Consider the following 27,333-nt stretch of genomic DNA (forward strand, 5'->3'; position numbering starts at 1 on the left):
ATATATATATATATATATATATATATATATATATATATATATATATATATATATATAGGAAGTAAAAGCTTTGCGGAAGATGAAAGCTGGCAAGGCAGCAGGTTTGGATGGTATTGCGGTGGAATTTATTAAAAAAGGGGGTGAGTGTATTATTGACTGGTTGGTAAGGTTATTTAATGTATGTATGACTCATGGTGAGGTGCCTGAGGATTGGCGGAATGCATGCAGAGTGCCATTGTACAAAGGCAAAGGGGATAAGAGTGAGTGCTCAAATTACAGAGGTATAAGTTTGTTGAGTATTCCTGGTAAATTATATGGGAGGGTATTGATTGAGAGGGTGAAGGCATGTACAGAGCATCAGATTGGGGAAGAGCAGTGTGGTTTCAGAAGTGGTAGAGGATGTGTGGATCAGGTGTTTGCTTTGAAGAATGTATGCGAGAAATACTTAGAAAAAGAAATGGATTTGTATGTAGCATTTATGGATCTGGAGAAGGCATATGATAGAGTTGATAGAGATGCTCTGTGGAAGGTATTAAGAATATATGGTGTGGGAGGCAAGTTGTTAGAAGCAGTGAAAAGTTTTTATCGAGGATGTGAGGCATGTGTACGTGTAGGAAGAAAGGAAAGTGATTGGTTCTCAGTGAATGTAGGTTTGCGGCAGGGGTGTGTGATGTCTCCATGGTTGTTTAATTTGTTTATGGATGGGGTTGTTAGGGAGGTGAATGCAAGAGTTTTGGAAAGAGGGGCAAGTATGAAGTCTGTTGGGGATGAGAGAGCTTGTGAAGTGAGTCAGTTGTTGTTCGCTGATGATATAGCGCTGGTGGCTGATTCATGTGAGAAACTGCAGAAGCTGGTGACTGAGTTTGGTAAAGTGTGTGAAAGAAGAAAGTTAAGAGTAAATCTGAATAAGAGGAAGGTTATTAGGTACAGTAGGGTTGAGGGTCAAGTCAATTGGGAGGTAAGTTTGAATGGAGAAAAACTGGAGGAAGTAAAGTGTTTTAGATATCTGGGAGTGGATCTGGCAGCGGATGGAACCATGGAAGCGGAAATGGATCATAGGGTAGGGGAGGGGGCGAAAATACTGGGAGCCTTGAAGAATGTGTGGAAGTCGAGAACATTACCTTGGAAAGCAAACATGGGTATGTTTGAAGGAATAGTGGTTCCAACAATGTTGTATGGTTGCGAGGCGTGGGCTATGGATAGAGTTGTGCGCAGGAGGATGGATGTGCTGGAAATGAGATGTTTGAGGACAATGTGTGGTGTGAGGTGGTTTGATCGAGTAAGTAACGTAAGGGTAAGAGAGATGTGTGGAAATAAAAAGAGCGTGGTTGAGAGAGCAGAAGAGGGTGTTTTGAAATGGTTTGGGCACATGGAGAGATTGAGTGAGGAAAGATTGACCAAGAGGATATATGTGTCGGAGGTGGAGGGAACGAGGAGAAGTGGGAGACCAAATTGGAGGTGGAAAGATGGAGTGAAAAAGATTTTGTGTGATTGGGGCCTGAACATGCAGGAGGATGAAAGGAGGGCAAGGAATAGAGTGAATTGGAGCGATGTGGTATACCGGGGTTGACGTGTTGTCAGTGGATTGAATCAAGGCATGTGAAGCGTCTGGGGTAAACCATGGAAAGCTGTGTAGGTATGTATATTTGTGTGTGTGGACGTATGTATATACATGTGTATGGGGGGGTTGGGCCATTTCTTTCGTCTGTTTCCTTGCGCTACCTCGCAAACGCGGGAGACAGCGACAAAGTATAAAAAAAAAAAAATATATATATATATATATATATATATATATATATATATATATATATATACTCTGTTGATAACGCTACCTCACTAATGCGGGAAATGGCGAATAGTACGAAAGAAAGAACGACATATATATATATATATATATTCACCATTTCCATTGTGCTGAAAAAGGACTGGTGATTGGGAATACCTGGTTTAAAAAGCGAGATATACATAAGTATACGTATGTAAGTAGGAGAGATGGCCAGAGAGCGTTATTGGATTACGTGTTAATTGACAGGCGCGTGAGAGAGAGACTTTTGGATGTTAATGTGCTGAGAGGTGCAACTGGAGGGATGTCTGATCATTATCTTGTGGAGGCTAAGGTGAAGATTTGTATGGGTTTTCAGAAAAGAAGAGTGAATGTTGGGGTGAAGAGGGTGGTGAGAGTAAGTGAGCTTGGGAAGGAGACTTGTGTGAGGAAGTACCAGGATAGACTGAGTCAGAATGGAAAAAGGTGAGAACAATGGAAGTAAGGGGAGTGGGGGAGGAATGGGACGTATTTAGGGAATCAGTGATGGATTGCGCAAAAGATGCTTGTGGCATGAAAAGAGTGGGAGGTGGGTTGATTAGAAAGTGTAGTGAGTGGTGGGATGAAGAAGTAAGATTATTAGTGAAAGAGAAGAGAGAGGCATTTGGATGATTTTTGCAGGGAAAAAATGCAATTGAGTGGGAGATGTATAAAAGAAAGAGACAGGAGGTCAAGAGAAAGGTGCAAGAGGTTAAAAAGAGGGCAAATGAAAGTTGGGGTGAGAGAGTATCATTATATTTTAGGGAGAATAAAAAGATGTTCTGGAAGGAGGTAAATAAAGTGCGTAAGACAATGGAGCAAATGGGAACTTCAGTGAAGGGCGCAAATGGAGAGGTGATAACAAGTAGTGGTGATGTGAGGAGATGGAGTGAGTATTTTGAAGGTTTGTTGAATGTGTTTGATGATAGAGTGGCAGATATAGGGTGTTTTGGTTGAGGTGGTGTGCAAAGTAAGAGGGTTAAGGAAAATGATTTGGTAAACAGAGAAGAGGTAGTAAAACCTTTGCGGAAGATGAAAGCCGGCAAGGCAGCAGGTTTGGATGGTATTGCAGTGGAATTTATTAAAAAAGGGGGTGACTGTATTATTGACTGGTTGGTAAGGTTATCTGATGTATGTATGACTCATGGTGAGGTGCCTGAGGATTGGCGGAATGCGTGCATAGTGCCATTGTACAAAGGCAAAGGGGATAAGAGTGAGTGCTCAAATTACAGAGGTATAAGTTTGTTGAGTATTCCTGGTAAATTATATGGGAGGGTATTGATTGAGAGGGTGAAGGCATGTACAGAGCATCAGATTGGGGAAGAGCAGTGTGGTTTCAGAAGTCGGAGAGGATGTGTGGATCAGGTGTTTGCTTTGAACAATGTGTGTGAGAAATACTTAGAAAAGCAAATGGATTTGTATGTAGCATTTATGGATCTGGAGAAGGCATATGATAGAGTTGATAGAGATGCTCTGTGGAAGGTATTAAAAATATATGGTGTGGGAGGCAAGTTGTTAGAAGCAGTGAAAAGTTTTTATCGAGGATGTAAGGCATGTGTACGTGTAGGAAGAGAGGAAAGTGATTGGTTCTCAGTGAATGTAGGTTTGCGGCAGGGGTGTGTGATGTCTCCATGGTTGTTTAATTTGTTTATCAATGGGGTTGTTAGGGAGGTGAATGCAAGAGTTTCGGAAAGAGGGGCAAGTATGAAGTCTGTTGTGGATGAGAGACCTTGGGAAGTGAGTCAGTTGTTGTTCGCTGATGATACAGTGCTGGTGGCTGATTCATGTGAGAAACTGCAGAAGCTGGTGACTGAGTTTGGTAAAGTGTGTGAACGAAGAAAGTTAAGAGTAAATGTGAATAAGAGCAAGGTTATTAGGTACAGTAGGGTTGAGGGTCAAGTCAATTGGGAGGTAAGTTTGAATGGAGAAAAACTGGAGGAAGTAAAGTGTTTTAGATATCTGGGAGTGGATCTGGCAGCGGATGGAACCATGGAAGCGGAAGTGAATCATAGGGTGGGGGAGGGGGCGAAAATCCTGGGAGCCTTGAAGAATGTGTGGAAGTCGAGAACATTATCTCGGAAAGCAAAAATGGGTATGTTTGAAGGAACAGTGGTTCCAACAATGTTGTATGGTTGCGAGGCGTGGGCTATGGATAGAGTTGTGTGCAGGAGGGTGGATGGGCTGGAAATGAGATGTTTGAGGACAATGTGTGGTGTGAGGTGGTTTGATCGAGTAAGTAATGTAAGGGTAAGAGAGATGTGTGGAAATAAAAAGAGCGTGGTTGAGAGAGCAGAAGAAGGTGTTTTGAAATAGTTTGGGCACATGGAGAGAATGAGTGAGGAAAGATTGACCAAGAGGATATATGTGTCGGAGGTGGAGGGAACGAGGAAAAGTGGGAGACCAAGTTGGAGGTGAGTGAAAAAGATATTGTGTGATCGGGGCCTGAACATGCAGGAGGGTGAAAGGCGGGTAAGGAATAGAGTGAATTGGATCGATGTGGTATACTGGGTTGACGTGCTGTCAGTGGATTGAATCAGGGCATGTGAAGCGTCTGGGGTAAACCATGGAAAGTTGTGTGGGGACTGGATGTGGAAAGGAAGCTGTGGTTTCGGGCATTATTGCGTGACAGCCTGAGACTGAGTGTGAACGAATGGGGCCTTTGTTGTCTTTTCCTAATGCTACATCGCACACATGAGGGGGGAGGGGGATGGTATTCCATGTGTGGCGAGGTGGCGAAGGGTATTAATAGGGGCAGACAGTGTGAATTGTGTGAACGGGTATATACGTATGTGTCTGTGTGTGTATATATATGTGTACATTGAGATGTATACGTATGTATATTTGTGTGTGTGTGTACATTGTGTATGGGGGTGGGTTGGGCCATTTCTTTCGTCTGTTTCCTTGCGCTACCTCGCAAAGGCGGGAGACAGCGACAAAGCAAAATAAATATATATATATATATATATATATATATATATATATATAACAACCCCCTGCCTCCTCATGTTGTTATTACATGTGTGGCGGGGTGGTGATGGGAATGAATAAAGGCAGACAGTATGCATTATGTACATGTGGATATATGTATATGTCTGTGTGTGTGTGTATATATATATATATATATATATATATATATATATATATATATATATATATATATATATATATATATATATATACATATGTATACATTGAGATGTATAGGTATATATTTTTTTGCGTGTGTGGACGTGTATGTATATACATGTGTATGTGGGTGGGTTGGGCCATTCTTTCATCTGTTTCCTTGCGCTACCTCGCTAACGTGGCAAACAGTGACAAAGCAAAATAAATAAAGAAAATATATAAATAAATATATGTAAATATATATATATATATATATATATATATATATATATATATATATATATATAATATATATATATATATATATATATATACAGATGACTTACTTTTCATAGTCCTGTTACATAGTGAGTTGATATTATCAGGGTGACATATTATGAGCCCTTCCTCATCTAGAGAGTTATGACCTTTACCCTTTCCTTACTTGCAGGTTTCCCGGGGAAGCCGCACAGGAACATCTTCGAGAGGCAATGCAAGGGCCTGGTCCCAGTCAGCCTGGAAAGACGTATGTTTATAAGAGCCAAGAAAATCTAAGTCACGGTTTGAAATGAAATGTATCTGTATCTTTAAGGATTTAAGAACAGATGTAAAGCATTTGTGAAGGGAAAGCATGTAAATATATACACATATATACACATGTACATAATTCATACTTGCTGCCCTTATTCATTCCCATCGCCACCCTGCCAAACGTGACAACACCCTCCCCCACACGCACGCGAGGTAGCGCCAGGAAAAGACAAGAAAGGCCATATTCGTTCACACTCAGCCTCTAGCTGTCATATATGATGCACAGAAACCACAGCTCCCTTTCCACATCCAGGCCCCACAAAACTTTCCATGGTATACCCCAGACAGATGCTTCACATGCTGTGGTTCAATCCACTGAAAGCGCACCAACCCCATTATACAACATCGTTCCAATTCACTATATTCCTTGCAAGCCTTTCACCCTCCTACATGTTCAGGCCCCAATCGCTCAAAATCTTTTTCACTCCATCTTTCCACCTCCAATTTGGTCTCCCACTTCTTGTTCCCTCCATCTCTGACACATATATCCTCTTTGTCAATCTTTCCTCCCTCATTCTCTCCATGTGACCAAACCATTTCAAAACACCCTCTTCTGCTCTCTGAACCACTTTCTTTCTATTACCACATATCTCTCTTACCCTTTCATTACTTACTCGATCAAACCACCTCACACCACATATTGTCCGCAAACATCTCATTTCCAACACATCCACCCTCCTCCGCACAACCCTATCTACAGCCCACGCCTTGCAACTATATAACATTGTTGGAACCACAATTCCTTCAAACGTACCCACTTTTGCTCTCCGAGATAATGTTCTCACCTTCCACATATTTTTCAACACTCCCAGAACTTTCACATCCTCCCCCACCCTGTGAGCCACTTAGGTTTCCATGGTTCCACCCACTGCTAAATTCTCTCCAAGATATCTAAAACACTTCACTTCCTCCAGTTTTTCTCCATTTAAAGTTACTACCCAACTGACTTGTCCCTCAACCCTACTGTACCTAATAATCTTGCTCTTATTCACATTTACTCTTGGCTTTCTTCTTTCACACAATTTACCAAACTCAGTCACCAGCTCCTGCAGTTTCTCACCGGAATCACCCACCAGTGCTGTATCATCAGCGAACAATGAATGACTCTCTTCCCAAGCCAACGCATCCACAACAGACTGCATACTTGCCCCTCTCTCCAAAACTCTTACATTCACCTCCCTAACAACCCCATCCATAAACAAATTAAACAACCGTGGAGACATAACGCAACCCTGCCGCAAACCGACATTTACTGAGAACCAGTCACTTTACTCTCTTCCCACTCGCACACATGTCTTACATCATCGATAAAAACTTTCACTGCGTCCAGCAACTTGCCTCCCACACCATATACTCTTAATACCTTCCACAGAGCATCTCTATCAACTCTATCATATGCCATCTCCAGATTCATAAATGCTACATACAAATCTATTTGTTTTTCTAAGTATGTCTTACATACATTCTTCAAAACAAACACCTGATCCACACATCCTCCACCACTTCTGAAACCACTATGCTCTTCCCCAATATGATGCACAGTGCATGCCTTTACCTTTTCATTCAATACCCTCCCATATAATTTCCCAGGAATATTCCAGAAACTTATTTATTTATTTTTTGTCGCTGTATTTATTTTTTGTCGCTGTCTCCCGCGTTAGCGAGGTGGCGCAAGGAAACAGATCAAAGAATGGCCCAACCCACCCACGTACACATGTATATGCATACACGTTCACACATGCAAATATACATACCTATACATCTCAACGTATACATATATATACACACTCAGACATATACATATATACACATGTACATAATTCATAGAGTGCCTTTATTCATTCCCATCGCCACCCCGCCACACATGAAATAAAAAAAACCCTCCCTCTTCATGTGTGTGAGGTCGCACTAGGAAAAGACAACAAAGGCCACATTCGTTCACACTCAGTCTCTAGCTGTCATGTAATAATGCACCGAAACCACAGCTGTCTTTCCACATCCAGGCCCCACAGAACTTTCCATGGTTTACCCCAGATGCTTCACATGCCCTGGTTCAATTCATTGACAGCACGTTGACCCTGGTATACCACATCATTCCAATTCACTCTATTCCTTGCACTCCTTTCACCCTCCTGTATGTTCAGGCCCCGATTACTCAAAATCTTTTTCACTCCATCTTTCCACCTCCAATTTGGTCTCCCACTTCTTCTCGTTCCCTCCACCTCTGACACATATATCCTCTTGGTCAATCTTTCCTCACTCATTCTCTCCATGTGACCAAACCATTTCAAAACACCCTCTTCTGCTCTCTCAACCACACTCTTTTTATTACCACACATCTCTCTTACCCTATTATTACTTACTTGATCAAACCACCTCACACCACATATTGTCCTCAAACATCTCATTTCCAGCACATCCACCCTCCTCCACATAACTCCATCTATAGCCCACGCCCTGCAGCCATATAACATTGTTGGAACCACTATTCCTTCAAACACACCCACCTCCGCCCTCCAAGATAATGTTCTTGACTTCCACACATTCTTCAATGCTCCCAGAACTTTCGCCCCCTCCCCCACCCTGAAATTCACTTCTGCTTCCATGGTTCCATCCACTGCCAAATCCACTCCCAGATATCTAAAACACTTTACTTCCTCCAGTTTTTCTCCATTCAAACTTACCTCCCAATTGACTTGTCCCTCAACCCTACTGTACCTAATAACCTTGCTCTTATTCACATTTACTCTGAGCTTTCTTCTTTCAGACACTTTACCAAACTCAGTCATCAGCTTCTGCAGTTTCTCACACGAATCAGCCACCAGAGCTGTATCATCAGCAAACAACAACTGACTCACTTCCCAAGCTCTCTCGTCCACAACAGACTGCATACTTGCCCCTCTTTCCAAAACTCTAGCATTCACCTCCCTAACAACCCCATCCATAAACAACCATGGAGACATCACACGCCCCTGCTGCAAACCTACATTCACTGAGAACCAATCACTTTCCTCTCTTCCAACACATACACATGCCTTACATCCTCAATAAAAACTTTTCACTGCTTCTAACAACTTACCTCTCACACCATATATTCTTAATACCTTCCACAGAGCATCTCTATCAACTCTATGATATGTCTTCTCCAGATCCATAAATGCTACATACAAATCCATTTGCTTTTCTAAGCGTTTCTCACATACATTCTTCAAGGCAAACACCTGATCCACACATCCTCTACCACTTCTGAAACCACACTGCTCTTCCCCAATCTGATGCTCTGTACATGCCTTCACCCTCTCAATTAATACTCTCCCATATAATTTCCCAGGAATACTCAACAAACTTATACCTCTGTAATTTAAGCACTCACTTTTATCCCCTTTGCATTTGTACAATGGCACTATGCAAGCATTCTGCCAATCCTCAGGCACCTCACCATGAATCATACATACAGTGAATTACCTTACCAACCAGTCAACAATACAGTCACCCTCTTTTTAATACATTCCCCTGCAATACCTTCCAAACCCGCTACCTTGCCAGCTTTCATCTTCCGCAAAGGTTCTACTACCTCTTTTCGTTAACCAAATCATTTTCCCTAACCCTCTCAATTTGCACACCACCTCGACCAAAAGACCCTATATCTGCCACTCTATCATCAAACACATTCAACAAACCTTCAAAATACTCACTCCATCTCCTTCTCACATCACCACTACTTGTTATTACCTCCCCATTAGCCCCCTTTACAAGTTCCCATTTGTTCCCTTGTCTTACACACTTTATTTACCTCCTTCCAAAACATCTTTTTATTCTCCCTAAAATTTAATGATACTCTCTCACCCCAACTCTCATTTGCCCTTTTTTTTCACCTCTTGCACCTTTCTCTTGATCTTCTGCCTTTTACTTTTTTTTACATATACTCATTTGCATTATTTCCCTGCAAAAATCATCCAAATGCCTCTCTCTTCTCTTTCACTAACAATCTTACTTCTTCATCCCACCACTCACTACCCTTTCTAATCTGCCCACCACCCTTGCTTCTTATGCACAAGCATCTTTTGTGCAAGCCATCACTGCTTCCCTAAATACATCCCATTCCTCCTCCACTCCCCTTATGTCGTTTGTTCTCACCTTTTGCGATTCTGTACTCATTCTCTCTTGGTACTTCCTCACACAAGTCTCCTTCCCAAGTTCACATACTCTCACCACTCTCTTCACCCCAACATACTCTCTTCTTTTCTGAAACCCTCTACAAATCTTCACCTTCACCTCCACAAGATGATGATCAGACATCCCTTCAGTTGCACCTCTCAGCACATTAACATCCAAAAGTCTCTCTTTCACGCGCCTATCAATTAACATGTAATCCAATAACGCACTATGGCCATCTCTCCTACTTACATACGTATACTTATGTATATCTCTCTTTTTAAACCAGGTATTCCCAATCACCAGTCCTTTTTCAGCACATATATCTACAAGCTATTCACCATTTCCATTTACTACACTGAACACCCCATGTATACCAATTATTCCCTCAACTGCCACATTACTCACCTTTGCATTCAAATTACCCATCACTATAACCCAGTCTCGTTCATCAAAACTACTAACACACTCTTTCAGCTGCTCCCAAAACACTTGCCTCTCGTGATCTTTCTTCTCATGCCCAGGTGCATATACACCAATAATCGCCCATCTCTCTCCATTCACTTTCAGTTTTACCCATATCAATCTAGAGTTTACTTTTTTACACTCTATCACACACTCTTACCACTCCTGTTTCAGGATTAGTGCTACTCCTTTCTTGCTCTTGTCCTCTCACTAACCCCTGACTTTACTCCCAAGACATTCCCAAACCACTCTTCCCCTTTACCCTTGAGCTTTGTTTCACTCGGAGCCAAAACATCCAGGTTCTTTTCCTCAAACATACTACCTATCTCTCCTTTTTTGTCATCTTGGTTACAACGACACACATTTAGACACCCCAATCTGAGCCTTCGAGGAGGATGCGCACTCCCCACGTGCTCATGCATTCTGCCAATACTCATCCACTTCACCATGAGCCATACATACATTGATTATTCTTAAGAACCTGTCAACAACACAGTCACCTCTTTTAATAAATTCCTCTGCAATACCATCCAAACCCGCTACCTTGCCGGCTTTCATCTTCCTCAAAGCTTTCAATACCTCTTCTCTGTTTACCAAATCATTCTCCCTAATCCTCTCACTTCACTCGCCACCTCAACCAAAACACCATATATCTGCCACTCTGTCATCTAACACAAACCTTCAAAATACTCAATCCATCTCCTTTTCACATCACCAATATTTGTTATTACCTCCCGATTAGCCCCCTTCACCGATGTACCCATTTGTTTTCCTGTCTTACGCACTTTATATACCTCCTTCCAAAACATCTTATTCTCCCTAAAATTTAATGATACTCTCTCGCCCCAACTCTCATTTGCCCTCTTGTTCACTTCTTGCACCTTTCTCTTGAACCTCCTGCCTCTTTCTTTTATACATCCCCAGTCATTTGAAATACTTCCCTGCAAAAATCATCCTAATGCCTGTTTCATCTCTTTCACTAATTATCTTAATTTTTCATCCCACCACTCGCTACCCTTTCTAATCTGCCCATCTCCCATGCTTCTCATGCCACAAGCATCTTTTGCACAAGTCATAACTGCTTCCCTAAATACATCCCATTCCTCCCCCACTCCCTACTCCTGTTTCAGGAGTAGTGCTACTCCTTCCCTTGCTCTTGTCCTCTCACCAACCCCTGACTTTACTCCCAAAACATTCCCAAACCACTCTTCCCCTTTACCCTTGAGCTTCGTTCCACTCAGAGCCAAAATATCCAGGTTTCTTTCCTCACACATACTACCTATCTCTCCTTTTTTCTCATCTTGGTTACATCCACACACATTTAGACGCCCCAATCTGAGCCTTTGAGGAGGATGAACACTCTCTGCGTGACTCCTTCTTCTGTTTCCCCTTTTTGAAAGTTAAAATATAAGGAGGGGAGGGTTTCTAGCCCCCCGCTTCTGTCCCCTTCAGTCATGTTCTACAATGCATGGAGGAATGTGTGGGAAGTGTTCTTTCTCCCCTCTCCCCAGGAATAATATATATATCTTAATGCTACCTTGCTAACGTGGGAAATGGCAAATAGTATGAAAAAAAATACATACATATATATATATATATATATATATATATATATATATTCCTATGAGTCCACGGGGAAAATGAGACACGAAAAGTTCCCAACTGCTTTTTCGTGTAATAATCACATCATCACAGGGAACACAAGAGAGAAATATAACAGTCAGTTGATATACATCGAAGAGACGAAGCTAGGACCCTTGGTGGAGGAAATATATGAAGATCATTTTGTCATTCTTTGTAAGAAGGCTGAGAAAATCAATGGAATGATACTGGTAGAAATAGTGGTGAGCAAGGTATATTGACTGAAAAGTGTGGTTCTTTGGATCAGATATTTGCCCAAAGAATGAATGGAAAATATTTGAAAAAGAAAGTATGTACAGATGCCAGGGAATAATATGAATGAACTGGGATTTATTGAAAATTGGTGGAGCTGGATGCAAAACTGTTTGAGTCGGTGAAAAATTTCTATAGAAGAGTAAAGCAAGTGTCAGGACTACTGGAGGAATGAACAAGTGGTTTGAGACAAGGGTGGGGAAAAAATTGGAGTTTTACATCTCAGTGGTTGTGTTTAGTCATAGGTGAAGCTGGGATGGAGGTCATACTAGGAAATGTAGATAAGTGGAGTAAAACTGGAAACAAATGGGAGGTATAGATATTATATGCAGAAAGAACTTTAAACGAAAGAAACAGAATAGGAATAGGAGGATATAGCATGGGAGCATGCAACCAGGATAATTTTGAATGAATGCTTTATGTCACCATTTCTGTAGTTGTAAATATTTATTTTCAGATTGAAAATAAAGGTGCATTATTACATGACAGCTAGAGACAAAGTGTGAACGAATGTGGCCTCTGTAGTCTTTTCCTAGCGCTACCTTGCACACATGAAGGGGAGGGTTTTTTTTATTTCATGTGTGGTGGGGTGGTGATAGGAATGAATAAAGGCAGACAGTATGAATTATGTACATGTGTATATATGTATATGTCTGTGTGCGTATATATATATATTTGTTTTTTTTTTTTTGCTTTGTCGCTGTCTCCCGCGTTTGCGAGGTAGCGCAAGGAAACAGACGAAAGAAATGGCCCAACCCACCCCCATACACATGTATATACATACACGTCCACACACGCAAATATACATACCTACAGAGCTTTCCATGGTTTACCCCAGATGCTTCACATGCCCTGATTCAATCCATTGACAGCACATTGACCCCGGTATACCACATCGATCCAATTCACTCTATTCCTTGCCTGCCTTTCACCCTCCTGCATGTTCAGGCCCCGATCACTCAAAATCTTTTTCACTCCATCTTTCCACCTCCAATTTGGTCTCCCACTTCTTGTTCCCTCCACCTCCGACACATAGATCCTCTTGGTCAATCTTTCCTTTTTCATTCCCTCCATGTGACCAAACCATTTCAAAACACCCTCTTCTGCTCTCTCAACCACGCTCTTTTTATTTCCACACATCTCTCTTACCCTTATATTACTTACTCGATCAAACCACCTCACACCACATGTTGTCCTCAAACATCTCATTTCCAGCACATCCACCCTCCTGCGCACAACTCTATCCATAGCCCACGCCTCGCAACCATGCAACATTGTTGGAACCACTATTCCTTCAAACATACCCATTTTTGCTTTCTGAGATAATGTTCTTGACTTCCAAATGTTCTTCAAGGCTCCCAGGATTTTCGCCCCCTCCCCCACCCTATGATTCACTTCTGTTTCCATGGTTCCATCCGCTGCCAGATCCACTCCCAGATATCTAAAACACTTTACTTCCTCCAGTTTTTCTCCATTCAAACTTACCTCCCAATTGACTTGACCCTCAACTCTACTGTACCTAATAACCTTGCTCTTATTCACAGAGATGCTCTGTGGAGGGTACTAAGAATATGTGGTGTGGGAGGCAAGTTGTTAGAAGCAGTGAAAAGTTTTTATCGAGGATGTAAGGCATGTGTACATGTAGGAAGAGAGGAAAGTGATTGGTTCTCAGTGAATGTAGGTTTGCGGCAGGGGTGTGTGATGTTTCCATGGTTGTTTAATTTGTTTATGGATGGGGTTGTTAGGGAGGTAAATGCAAGAGTTTTGGAAAGAGGGGCAAGTATGCAGTCTGTTGTGGATGAGAGAGCTTGGGAAGTGAGTCAGTTGTTGTTCGCTGATGATACAGCGATGATGGCTTGCACAAAAGATGCTTGTGGCATAAGAAGCATGGGAGGTGGGCAGATTAGAAAGGGTAGTGAGTGGTGGGATGAAGAAGTAAGAGTATTAGTGAAAGAGAAGAGAGAGGCATTTGGATGAGTTTTGCAGGGAAATAATGCAAATGAGTGGGAGATGTATAAAAGAAAGAGACAGGAGGTCAAGAGGAAGTTGCAAGAAGTGATAAAGAGGGCAAATGAGAGTTGGGGTGAGAGAGTATCATAAAATTTTAAGGAGAATAAAAAGATGTTTTGGAAGGAGGTAAATAAAGTGCGTAAGACAAGGGAACAAATGGGAACATCAGTGAAGAGGGCTAATGGGGAGGTGATAACAAGTAGTGGTGATGTGAGAAGGAGATGGAGTGAGTATTTTGAAGGTTTGTTGAATGTGTTTGATGATAGAGTGGCAGATATAGGGTGTTTTGGTCGAGTTGGTGTGCAAAGTGAGAGGGTTAGGGAGAATGATTTAGTAAACAAAGAAGAGGTAATAAAAGCTTTTCGGAAGATGAAAGCTGGCAAGGCAATGGGCTTGGATGGTTTTGCAGTGGAATGTATTAAAAAAGGGGGTGACTGTATTGTTGACTGGTTGGTAAGGTAATTTAATGTATGTATGACTCATGGTTAGGTACCTGAGGATTGGCAGAATGCTTGCATAGTGCTATTGTACAAAGGCAAAGGGGATAAAGGTGAGTGCTCAAATTACAGAGGTATAACTTTGTTGAGTACTCCTGGGAAGTTATATGGAAGGGTATTGATTCAGAGGGTGAAGGCATGTACAGAGCATCAGATTGGGAAGGGCAGTGTGGTTTCAGAAGTGGTAGAGGATGTGTGGATCAGGTGTTTGCTTTGAAGAATGTATGTGAGGAATACTTAGAAAAGTAAATGGATTTGTATGTAGCATTTATGGATCTGGAAAAGGCATATGGAGTTGATAGAGATGCTCTGTGGAAGGTATTAAGATTATATGGTGTGGGATGCAAGTTGCTAGAAGCAGTGAAAAGTTGTTATCGAGGATGTAAGGCATGTGTACGAGTAGGAAGAGAGGAAAGTGATTGGTTCTCAGTGAATGTCAGTTTGCAGCAGGAGTGTGTGATGTCCCCATGGTTGTAATTTGTTTATGGATGGGGTTGTTAGGGAGGTGAATGCAAGAGTTTTGGAGAGAAGGGCAAGTATGCAGTCTGTTGTGGATGAGAGAGCTTGGGAAGTGGGTCAGTTGTTGTTTGCTGATGATACAGCACTGGTGGCTGACTCGGGTGAGAAACTGCAGAAACTGGTGACTGAGTTTGATAAAGTGTGTGAAAGAAGAAAGCTGAGAGTAAATGTGAATAAGGATGTTAGGTACAGTAGGGTTGAGGGACAAGTCAATGGAGGTACGTTTGAATGGAGAAAAACTGGAGGAAGTGAAGTGTTTTAGATATCTGGATGTGGAATTGGGAGCAGATGGAATCATGGAAGCAGAAGCGAGTCATAGGGTAGGGGAGGGGGCAAAAATTCTGACAGCGTTGAAAAATGTGTGGAAGGTGAGAATGTTATCTCGGAAAGCAAAAATGGGTATGTTTGAAGGTATAGTGGTTCCAACAAAGTTATATGGTTGTGAGGCGTGGGCTATAGATAGAATTGTGCAGAGGAGGGTGAATGTTTTGGTAATGAGATGTTGGAGGACAATATGTGGTGTGAGGTGGTTTGATCGAGTAAGTAATGAAAAGGTAAGAAATATGTGTGGTAATAAAAAGAGTGTGGTAGAGAGAGCAGAAGAGGGTGTTTTGAAATGGTTTGGTCACATGGAGAGAATGAGTGTGGAAAGATTGAGAAAGAGGATATATGTGTCAGAGACGGAGGGAACAAGAAGTGGGAGACCAAATAGGAGGTGGAAAGATGGAGTGAAAAAGATTTTCTGTGATTGGGGCCTGAACATGTGGGGGGATGAAAGGTGTGTAAGGAATAGAATGAATTGGAATGATGTGGTATACCGGGGTCGACGTGCTGTCAATTGATTGAACCAGTGCATGTGAAGCGTCTGGGGTAAACCATGGAAAGTTTTGTGGGGCCTGGATGTGGAAAGGGAGCTGTGGTCTCAGTGCATTATACATTACAGCTGGAGACTGAGAGTGAACGAATGTGGCCTTTGATGTCTTTCCCCAGCGCTTCCTCGCACACATGAGGGGGAAGGGGGTTGTTATTTTATGTGTGGCGAGGTGGTGATGGAAATGAATAAAGGCAGACAGTATGAATTATGTACATGTGTATATATGTGTATGTTTGTGTGTGTATATATATATATATATATATATATATATATATATGAATATGTTATGTAAAGGTATGTATATTTGCGTGTGTGGACGTGTATGTATATACATGTGTATGTGGGTGGGTTGGGCCATTCTTTCATCTGTTTCTCTGCGCTACCTCGCCAATGTGGGAGACAGCGACAAAGGAGAATAATAATAATAATAATAAAATATATATTTTTTTTTTTTTTCAAACTATTCGCCATTTCCCGCATTAGCGAGGTAGCGTTAAGAACAGAGGACTGGGCCTTTTTCAGAATATTCTCACCTGGCCCCCTCTGTTCCTTCTTTTGGAAAATTAAAAAAAAAAACGAGAGGGGAGGACTTCCAGGCCCCCGCTCCCTCCCCTTTTAGTCGCCTTCTACGACACGCAGGGAATACGTGGGAAGTATCCTTAATCCCCTATCCCCAGGGATAAATAATATATATATATATATATATATATATATATATATATATATATATATATATATATATATATTTTTTTTTTTTTGCTTTGTCGCTGTCTCCCGCGTTTGCAAGGTAGCGCAAGGAAACAGACGAAAGAAATGGCCCAACCCACCCCCATACACATGTATATACATACGTCCACACACGCAAATATACATACCTACACAGCTTTCCATGGTTTATCCCAGACGCTTCACATGCCTTGATTCAATCCACTGACAGCACGTCAACCCCGTTATACCACATCGCTCCAATTCACTCTATTCCTTGCCCTCCTTTCACCCTCCTGCATGTTCAGGCCCCGATCACACAAAATCTTTTTCACTCCATCTTTCCACCTCCAATTTGGTCTCCCTCTTCTCCTCGTTCCCTCCACCTCCGACACATATATTCTCTTGGTCAATCTTTCCTCACTCATTCTCTCCATGTGCCCAAACCATTTCAAAACACCCTCTTCTGCTCTCTCAACCACGCTCTTTTTATTTCCACACATCTCTCTTACCCTTACGTTACTCACTCGATCAAACCACCTCACACCACACATTGTCCTCAAACATCTCATTTCCAGCACATCCATCCTCCTGCGCACAACTCTATCCATATCCCACGCCTCACAACCACACAACATTGTTGGAACCACTATTCCTTCAAACATACCCATTTTTGCTTTCCGAGATAATGTTCTCGACTTCCACACATTCTTCAAGGCTCCCAGAATTTTCGCCCCCTCCCCCACCCTATGATCCACTTCCGCTTCCATGGTTCCATCCGCTGCCAGATCCACTCCCAGATATCTAAAACACTCCACTTCCTCCAGTTTTTCTCCATTCAAACTCACCTCCCAATTGACTTGACCCTCAACCCTACTGTACCTAATAACCTTGCTCTTATTCACATTTATTCTTAACTTTCTTCTTTCACACACTTTACCAAACTCAGTCACCAGCTTCTGCAGTTTCTCACATGAATCAGCCACCAGCGCTGTATCATCAGCGAACAACAACTGACTCACTTCCCAAGCTCTCTCATCCCCAACAGACTTCATACTTGCCCCTCTTTCCAAAACTCTTGCATTCACCTCCCTAACCACCCCATCCATAAACAAATTAAACAACCATGGAGACATCACACACCCCTGCCACAAACCTACATTCACTGAGAACCAATCACTTTCCTCTCTTCCTACACGTACACATGCCTTACATCCTCGATAAAAACTTTTCACTGCTTCTAACAACTTGCCTCCCACACCATATATTCTTAATACCTTCCACAGAGCATCTCTATCAACTCTATCATATGCCTTCTCCAGATCCATAAATGCTACATACAAATCCATTTGCTTTTCTTAGTATTTCTCACATACATTCTTCAAAGCAAACACCTGATCCACACATCCTCTACCACTTCTGAAACCACACTGCTCTTCCCCAATCTGATGCTCTGTACATGCCTTCACCCTCTCAATCAATATCCTCCCATATAATTTACCAGGAATACTCAACAAACTTATACCTCTGTAATTTGAGCACTCACTCTTATCCCCTTTGCCTTTGTACAATGGCACTATTCACGCATTCCGCCAATCCTCAGGCACCTCACCATGAGTCATACATACATTAAATAACCTTACCAACCAGTCAACAATACAGTCACCCCCTTTTTTAATAAATTCCACTGCAATACCATCCAAACCTGCTGCCTTGCTGGCTTTCATCTTCCGCAAAGCTTTTACTACCTCTTCTCTGTTTACCAAATCATTTTCCCTAACCCTCTCACTTTGCACACCACCTCGACCAAAACACCCTATATCTGCCACTCTATCATGAAACACATTCAACAAACCTTCAAAATACTCACTCCATCTCCTTCTCACATCCCCACTACTTGTTATCACCTCCCCATTTGCGCCCTTCACTGAAGTTCCCATTTGCTCCCTTGTCTTACGCACTTTATTTACCTCCTTCCAGAACATCTTTTTATTCTCCCTAAAATTTAATGATACTGTCTCACCCCAACTCTCATTATGCCCTTTTTTTCACCTCTTGCACCTTTCTCTTTACCTCCTGTCTCTTTCTTTTATACATCTCCCACTCAATTTCATTTTTTCCCTGCAAAAATCGTCCAAATGCCTCTCTCTTCTCTTTCACTAATACTCTTACTTCTTCATCCCACCACCCACTACCCTTTCTAATCAACCCACCTCCCACTCTTCTCATGCCACAAGCATCTTTTGCGCAATCCATCACTGATTCCATAAATACATCCCATTCCTCCCCCACTCCCCTTACTTCCATTGTTCTCACCTTTTTCCATTCTGTACTGTCTCTCCTGGTGCTTCCTCACACAAGTCTCCTTCCCAAGCTCACTTATTCTCACCACCCTCTTCACCCCAACATTCACTCTTCTTTTCTGAAAACCCATACAAATCTTCACCTTAGCCTCCACAAGATAATGATCAGACATCCCTCCAGTTGCACCTCTCAGCACATTAACATCCAAAAGTCTCTCTTTCGCGCGCCTGTCAATTAACAGGTAATCCAATAACGCTCTCTGGCCATCTCTCCTACTTACATAAGTATACTTATGTATATCTCGCTTTTTAAACCAGGTATTCCCAATCATCAGTCCTTTTTCAGCACATAAATCTACAAGCTCTTCACCATTTCCATTTACAACACTGAACACCCCATGTATACCAATTATTCCCTCAACTGCCACATTACTCACCTTTGCATTCAAATCACCCATCACTATAACCCGGTCTCGTGCATCAAAACCACTAACACACTCATTCAGCTGCTCCCAAAACACTTGCCTCTCATGATCTTTCTTCTCATGCCCAGGTGCATATGCACCAATAATCACCCATCTCTCTCCATCAACTTTCAGTTTTACCCATATTAATCGAGAATTTACTTTCTTACATTCTATCACATACTCCCACAAATCCTGTTTCAGGAGTATTGCTACTCCTTCCCTTGCTCTTGTCTTCTCACTAACCCCTGACTTTACTCCCAAGACATTCCCAAACCACTCTTCCCCTTTACCCTTGAGCTTCGTTTCACTCAGAGCCAAAACATCCAGGTTCCTTTCCTCAAACATACTACCTATCTCTCCTTTTTTCACATCTTGGTTACATCCACACACATTTAGGCACCCCAATCTGAGCCTTCGAGGAGGATGAGCACTCCCCGCATGACTCCTTCTTCTGTTTCCCATTTTAGAAAGTTAAAAAAAATACAAGGAGGGGAGGATTTCTGGCCCCCTGCTCCCGTCCCCTCTAGTCGCTTTCTAGGACACGCAAGGAATGCGTGGGAAGTATATATATATATATATATATATATATATATATATATATATATATATATATCCCTGGGGATAGGGATTAAGAATACTTCCCACGTATTCCTGCGTGTCGTAGAAGGCGACTAAAAGGGGAGGGAGCGGGGGGCTGGAAATCCTCCCCTCTCGTTTTTTTTTTTTTTTTTTTTTTTTTTTTCCAAAAGAAGGAACAGAGAATTGGGCCAGGTGAGGGTATTCCCTCAAAGGCCCAGTCCTCTGTTCTTAATGCTACCTCGCTAACGCGGGAAATGGCGAATAGTTTAAAAGAAAAGAAAAAGATATATATCAGTAAATTTTAGGGAGAATAAAAAAGATGTTCTGGAAGGAGGTAAATAGGGTGCGTAAGACAAGGGAGCAAATGGGAACTTCAGGGAAGGGCGCTAATGGGGAGGTGATAACAAGTAGTGGTGATGTGAGAAGGATATGGAGTGAGTATTTTGAAGGTTTGTTGAATGTGTTTGATGATAGAGTGGCAGATATAGGGTGTTTTGGTCGAGGTGGTGTGCAAAGTGAGAGGGTTAGGGAAAATGATTTGGTAAACAGAGAAGAGGTAGTAAAAGCTTTGCGGAAGATGAAAGCCAGCAAGGCAGCGGGTTTGGATGGTATTGCAGTGGAATTTATTAAGAAAGGGGGTGACTGTATTGTTGACTGGTTGGTAAGGTTATTTAATGTATGTATGACTCATGGTGAGGTTCCTGAGGATTGGCAGAATGCTTGCATAGTGCCATTGTACAAAGGCAAAGGGGATAAGAGTGAGTGCTCAAATTACAGAGGTATAAGTTTGTTGAGTGTTCCTGGTAAATTATATGGGAGGGTATTGATTGAGAGGGTGAAGGCATGTACAGAGCATCAGATTGGGGAAGAGTAGTGTGGTTTCAGAAGTGGTAGAGGATGTGTGGATCAGGTGTTTGCTTTGAAGAATGTATGTGAGAAATACTTAGAAAAGCAAATGGATTTGTATGTAGCATTTATGGATCTGGAGAAGGCATGTGATAGAGTTGATAGAGATGCTCTGTGGAAGGTATTAAGAAAATATGGTGTGGGAGGCAAGTTGTTAGAAGCAGTGAAAAGTTTTTATTGAGGATGTAAGGCATGTGTAGGTGTAGGAAGAGAAGAAAGTGATTGGTTCTCAGTGAATGTAGGTTTGTGGCAGGGGTATGTGATGTCTCCATGGTTGTTTAATTTGTTTATGGATGGGTTTGTTAGGGAGGTGAATGCAAGAGTTTTGGAAAGAGGGGCAAGTATGAAGTCTGTTGTGGATGAGAGAGCTTGGGAAGTGAGTCAGTTGTTGTTCGCTGATGATACAACGCTGGGGCTGATTCATGTGAGAAACTGCAGAAGCTGGTGACTGAGTTTGGTAAAGTGTGTGAAAGAAGAAAGTTAAGAGTAAATGTGAATAAGAGCAAGGTTATTAGGTACAGTAGGGTTGAGGGTCAAGTCAATTGGGAGATAAGTTTGAATGGAGAAAAACTGGAGGAAGTAAAGTGTTTTAGATATCTGGGAGTGGATCTGGCAGCGGATGGAACCATGGAAGCGGAAGTGAATCATAGGGTGGGGGAGGAGGCGAAAATCCTGGGAGCCTTGAAGAATGTGTGGAAGTCGAGAACATTATCTCGGAAAGCAAAAATGGGTATGTTTGAAGGAATAGTGGTTCCAAGAATGTTGTATGGTTGCAAGGCGTGGGCTATGGATAGAGTTGTGCGCAGGAGGGTGAATGTGTTGGAAATGAGATGTTTGAGGACAATGTGTGGTGTGAGGTGGTTTGATCGAGTAAGTAATGTAAGGGTAAGAGAGATGTGTGGAAATAAAAAGAGCGTGATTGAGAGAGCAGAAGAGGGTGTTCTGAAATGGTTTGGGCACATGGAGAGAATGAGTGAGGAAAGATTGACCAAGAGGATATATGTGTCAGAGGTGGAGGGAACGAGGAAAAGTGGGAGACCAAGTTGGAGGTGGAAAGATGGAGTGAAAAAGATTTTGAGTGATCGGGGCCTGAACATGCAGGAGGGTGAAAGGCGTGCAAGGAATAGAGTGAATTGGAACGATGTGGTATACCGGGGTCGACATGCTGTCAATGGATTGAACCAGGGCATGTGAAGCGTCTGGGGTAAACCATGGAAAGTTGTGTGGGGCCTGGATGTGGAAAGGGAGCAGTGGTTTCGGTGCATTGTTACATGACAGCTAGAGACTTAGTGTGAACGAATGGGGCCTTTGTGTCTTTTCCTAGCACTACCTCGCACACATGAGGGGGGTGGGGGTTGTTATTCCATGTGTGGCGAGGTGGCGATGGGAACAAATAAAGGCAGACAGTATGAATTATGTACATGTGTAAATATGTATATGTCTGTGTGTGTATATATATGTGTACACTGAGATGTATAGGTATGTATATTTGCGTGTGTGGACGTGTATGTATATACATGTGTATGTGGGCGGGTTGGGCCATTCTTTCGTCTGATTCCTTGCGGTACCTCGCTAACGCGGGAGACAGCGACAAAGCAAAATAAATAAATAAAAATATATATATATATATATATATATATATATATATATATATATATATATATATATATATATATATATTTATATATGTATATATATATATATATATATATATATATATATATATATATATATATATATATATATATATATATATATCACTTTCCTCTCTTCCTACACGTACACATGCCTTACATCCTTACATCCTCGATAAAAACTTTTCACTGCTTCTAACAACTTGCCTCCCACACCATATATTCTTAATACCTTCCACAGAGCATCTCTATCAACTCTGTCATATGCCTTCTCCTGATCCATAAATGCTACATACAAATCCATTTGCTTTTCTAAGTATTTCTCACATACATTCTTCAAAGCAAACACCTGATCCACACATCCTCTACCACTTCTGAAACCACACTGCTCTTCCCCAATCTGATGCTCTGTACATGCCTTCACCCTCTCAATCAATACCCTCCTATATAATTTACCAGGAATACTCAACAAACTTATACCTCTGTAATTTGAGCACTCACTCTTATCCCCTTTGCCTTTGTACAATGGCACTATGCACGCATTCCGCCAATCCTTAGGCACCTCACCATGAGTCATACATACATTAAATAACCTTACCAACCAGTCGAGGATTAAATAACCTTACCAACCAGTCGAGGATGTAAGGCATGTGTACGTGCAGGAAGAGAGGAAAGTGATTGGTTCTCAGTGAATGTAGGTTTGCGGCAGGGGTGTGTGATGTCTCCATGGTTGTTTAATTTGTTTATGGATGGGGTTGTTAGGGAGGTAAATGGAAGAGTTTTGGAAAGAGGGGCAAGTATGAAGTCTGTTAGGGATGAGAGAGCTTGGGAAGTGAGTCAGTTGTTGTTCGCTAATGATACAGCGCTGGTGGCTGATTCATGTGAGAAACTGCAGAAGCTGGTGACTGAGTTTGGTAAAGTGTGTGAAAGAAGAAAGTTAAGAGTAAATGTGAATAAGAGCAAGGTTATTAGGTACAGTAGGGTTGAGGGTCAAGTCAATTGGGAGGTAAGTTTGAATGGAGCAAAACTGGAGGAAGTAAAGTGTTTTAGATATCTGGGAGTGGATCTGGCAGCGGATGGAACCATGGAAGTGGAAGTGGATCATAGGGTGGGGGAGGGGGCGAAAATCCTGGGAGCCTTGAAGAATGTGTGGAAGTCGAGAACATTATCTCGGAAAGCAAAAATGGGTATGTTTGAAGGAATAGTGGTTCCAACAATGTTGTATGGTTGCGAGGTGTGGGCTATGGATAGAGTTGTGCGCAGAAGGATGGATGTGCTGGAAATGAGATGTTTGAGGACAGTGTGTGGTGTGAGGTGGTTTGATCGAGTAAGTAACGTAAGGGTAAGAGAGATGTGTGGAAATAAAAAGAGCGTGGTTGAGAGAGCAGAAGAGGGTGTTTTGAAATGGTTTGGGCACATGGAGAGAATGAGTGAGGAAAGATTGACCAAGAGGATATATGTGTCGTAGGTGGAGGGAACGAGGAGAAGTGGGAGACCAAATTGGAGGTGGAAAGATGGAGTGAAAAAGATTTTGTGTGATCGGGGCCTGAACATGCAGGAGGGTGAAAGGAGGGCAAGGAATAGAGTGAATTGGATCGATGTGGTATACCGGGGTTGACGTGCTGTCAGTGGATTGAATCAGGGCATGTGAAGCGTCTGGGTTAAACCATGGAAAGCTGTGTAGGTATGTATATTTGCGTGTGTGGACGTATGTATATACATGTGTATGGGAGTGGGTTGGGCCATTTCTTTCGTCTGTTTCCTTGCGCTACCTTGCAAACACGGGAGACTGCAAAAAAAAAGAAAAAAAAAAAAATATATATCCCTGGGGACAGGAGAGAAAGAATACTTCCCATGTATTCCCTGCGTGTCGTAGAAGGCGACTAAAAGGGAAGGGAGCGGGGGGCTGGAAATCCTCCCCTCTCATTTTTTTTTTTTCCAAAAGTAGGAACAGAGAAGGGGGCCAGGTGAGGATATTCCCTCACCAGTCCTCTGTTCTTAACGCTACCTCGCTAATGTGGGAAATGGCGAATAGTATGAAAGAAAAGAAAATATATATATATTTTTTTTTTTTTTTTTTTTTTTTTTATACTTTGTCGCTGTCTCCCGCGTTTGCGAGGTAGCGCAAGGAAACAGACGAAAGAACTGGCCCAACCCCCCCCATACACATGTATATACATACGTCCACACACGCAAATATACATACCTACACAGCTTTCCATGGTTTACCCCGGATGCTTCACATACCTTGATTCAATCCACTGACAGCACGTCAACCCCGGTATACCACATCGCTCCAATTCACTCTATTCCTTGCCCTCCTTTCACCCTCCTGCATGTTCAGGCCCCGATCACACAAAATCTTTTTCACTCCATCTTTCCACCTCCAATTTGGTCTCCCTCTTCTCCTTGCTCCCTCCACCTCCGACACATATATCCTCTTGGTCAATCTTTCCTCACTCATCCTCTCCATGTGCCCAAACCACTTCAAAACACCCTCTTCTGCTCTCTCAACCACGCTCTTTTTATTTCCACACATCTCTCTTACCCTTACGTTACTTACTCGATCAAACCACCTCACACCACACATTGTCCTCAAACATCTCATTTCCAGCACATCCATCCTCCTGCGCACAACTCTATCCATAGCCGACGACTCGCAACCATACAACATTGTTGGAACCACTATTCCTTCAAACATACCCATTTTTGCTTTCCGAGATAATGTTCTCGACTTCCACACATTCTTCAAGGCCCCCAGGATTTTCGCCCCCTCCCCCACCCTATGATCCACTTCCGCTTCCATGGTTCCATCCGCTGCCAGATCCACTCCCAGATATCTAAAACACTTCACTTCCTCCAGTTTTTCTCCATTCAAACTCACCTCCCAATTGACTTGACCCTCAACCCTACTGTACCTAATAACCTTGCTCTTATTCACATTTACTCTTAACTTTCTTCTTCCACACACTTTACCAAACTCAGTCACCAGCTTCTGCAGTTTCTCACATGAATCAGCCACCAGCGCTGTATCATCAGCGAACAACAACTGACTCACTTCCCAAGCTCTCTCATCCCCAACAGACTTCATACTTGCCCCTCTTTCCAAGACTCTTGCATTTACCTCCCTAACAACCCCATCCATAAACAAATTAAACAACCATGGAGACATCACACACCCCTGCCGCAAACCTACATTCACTGAGAACCAATCACTTTCCTCTCTTCCTACACGTACACATGCCTTACATCCTCGATAAAAACTTTTCACTGCTTCTAACAACTTTCCTCCCACACCATATATTCTTAATACCTTCCACAGAGCATCTCTATCAACTCTATCATATGCCTTCTCCAGATCCATAAATGCTACATACAAATCCATTTGCTTTTCTAAGTATTTCTCACATACATTCTTCAAAGCAAACACCTGATCCACACATCCTCTACCACTTCTGAAACCACACTGCTCTTCCCCAATCTGATGCTCTGTACATGCCTTCACTCTCTCAATCAATACCCTCCCATATAATTTACCAGGAATACTCAACAAACTTATACCTCTGTAATTTGAGCATTCACTCTTATCCCCTTTGCCTTTGTACAATGGCACTATGCACGCATTCCGCCAATCCTCAGGCACCTCACCATGAGTCATACATACATTAAATAACCTTACCAACCAGTCAACAATACAATCACCCCCTTTTTTAATAAATTCCACTGCAATACCATCCAAACCTGCTGCCTTGCCGGCTTTCATCTTCCGCAAAGCTTTCACTACCTCTTCTCTGTTTACCAAATCATTTTCCCTAACCCTCTCACTTTGCACACCACCTCGACCAAAACACCCTATATCTGCCACTCTATCATCAAACACATTCAACAAACCTTCAAAATACTCACTCCATCTCCTTCTCACATCACCACTACTTGTTATCACCTCCCCATTTGCGCCCTTCACTGAAGTTCCCATTTGCTCCCTTGTCTTACGCACTTTATTTACCTCCTTCCAGAACATCTTTTTATTCTCCCTAAAATTTAATGATACTCTCTCACCCTAACTCTCATTTGCCCTTTTTTTCACCTCTTGCACCTTTCTCTTGACCTCCTGTCTCTTTCTTTTATACATCTCCCACTCAATTGCATTTTTTCCCTGCAAAAATCGTCCAAATGCCTCTCTCTTCTCTTTCACTATTACTCTTACTTCTTCATCCCACCACTCACTACCCTTTCTAATCAACCCACCTCCCACTCTTCTCATGCCACAAGCATCTTTTGTGCAATCCATCACTGATTCCCTAAATACATCCCATTCCTCCCCCACTCCCCTTGCTTCCATTGTTCTCACCTTTTTCCATTCTGTACTCAGTCTCTCCTGGTACTTCCTCACACAGGTCTCCTTCTCAAGCTCACTTACTCTCACCACCCTCTTCACCCCAACATTCACTCTTCTTTTCTGAAAACCCATACAAATCTTCACCTTAGCCTCCACAAGATAATGATCAGACATCCCTCCAGTTGCACCTCTCAGCACATTAACATCCAAAAGTCTCTCTTTCGCACGCCTGTCAATTAACACGTAATCCAATAACGCTCTCTGGCCATCTCTCCTACTTACATAAGTATACTTATGTATATCTCGCTTTTTAAACCAGGTATTCCCAATCATCAGTCCTTTTTCAGCACATAAATCTACAAGCTCTTCACCATTTCCATTTACAACACTGAACACCCCATGTATACCAATTATTCCCTCAACTGCCACATTACTCACCCTTACATTCAAATCACCCATCACTATAACCCGGTCTCGTGCATCAAAACCA

General features: G+C 42.2%; 1 protein-coding gene across 2 annotated transcripts in view; it reads left to right on the forward strand.

The window, feature by feature from the left end:
• Positions 1 to 27,333, forward strand: part of LOC139754655 (uncharacterized) — a 160,834-nt gene that overhangs the window by 51,768 nt on the left and 81,733 nt on the right. For both annotated transcript variants that reach the window (XM_071672186.1, XM_071672187.1), the window contains one exon: positions 5,358 to 5,432. In XM_071672186.1, the coding sequence (XP_071528287.1) occupies positions 5,358 to 5,432 (75 nt within the window). The remainder of the gene's footprint in view (positions 1 to 5,357; positions 5,433 to 27,333) is intronic.

The sequence above is a fragment of the Panulirus ornatus genome, chromosome 17, assembly GCF_036320965.1.
Source record: "Panulirus ornatus isolate Po-2019 chromosome 17, ASM3632096v1, whole genome shotgun sequence".
Lineage (NCBI taxonomy): Eukaryota > Metazoa > Arthropoda > Malacostraca > Decapoda > Palinuridae > Panulirus > Panulirus ornatus.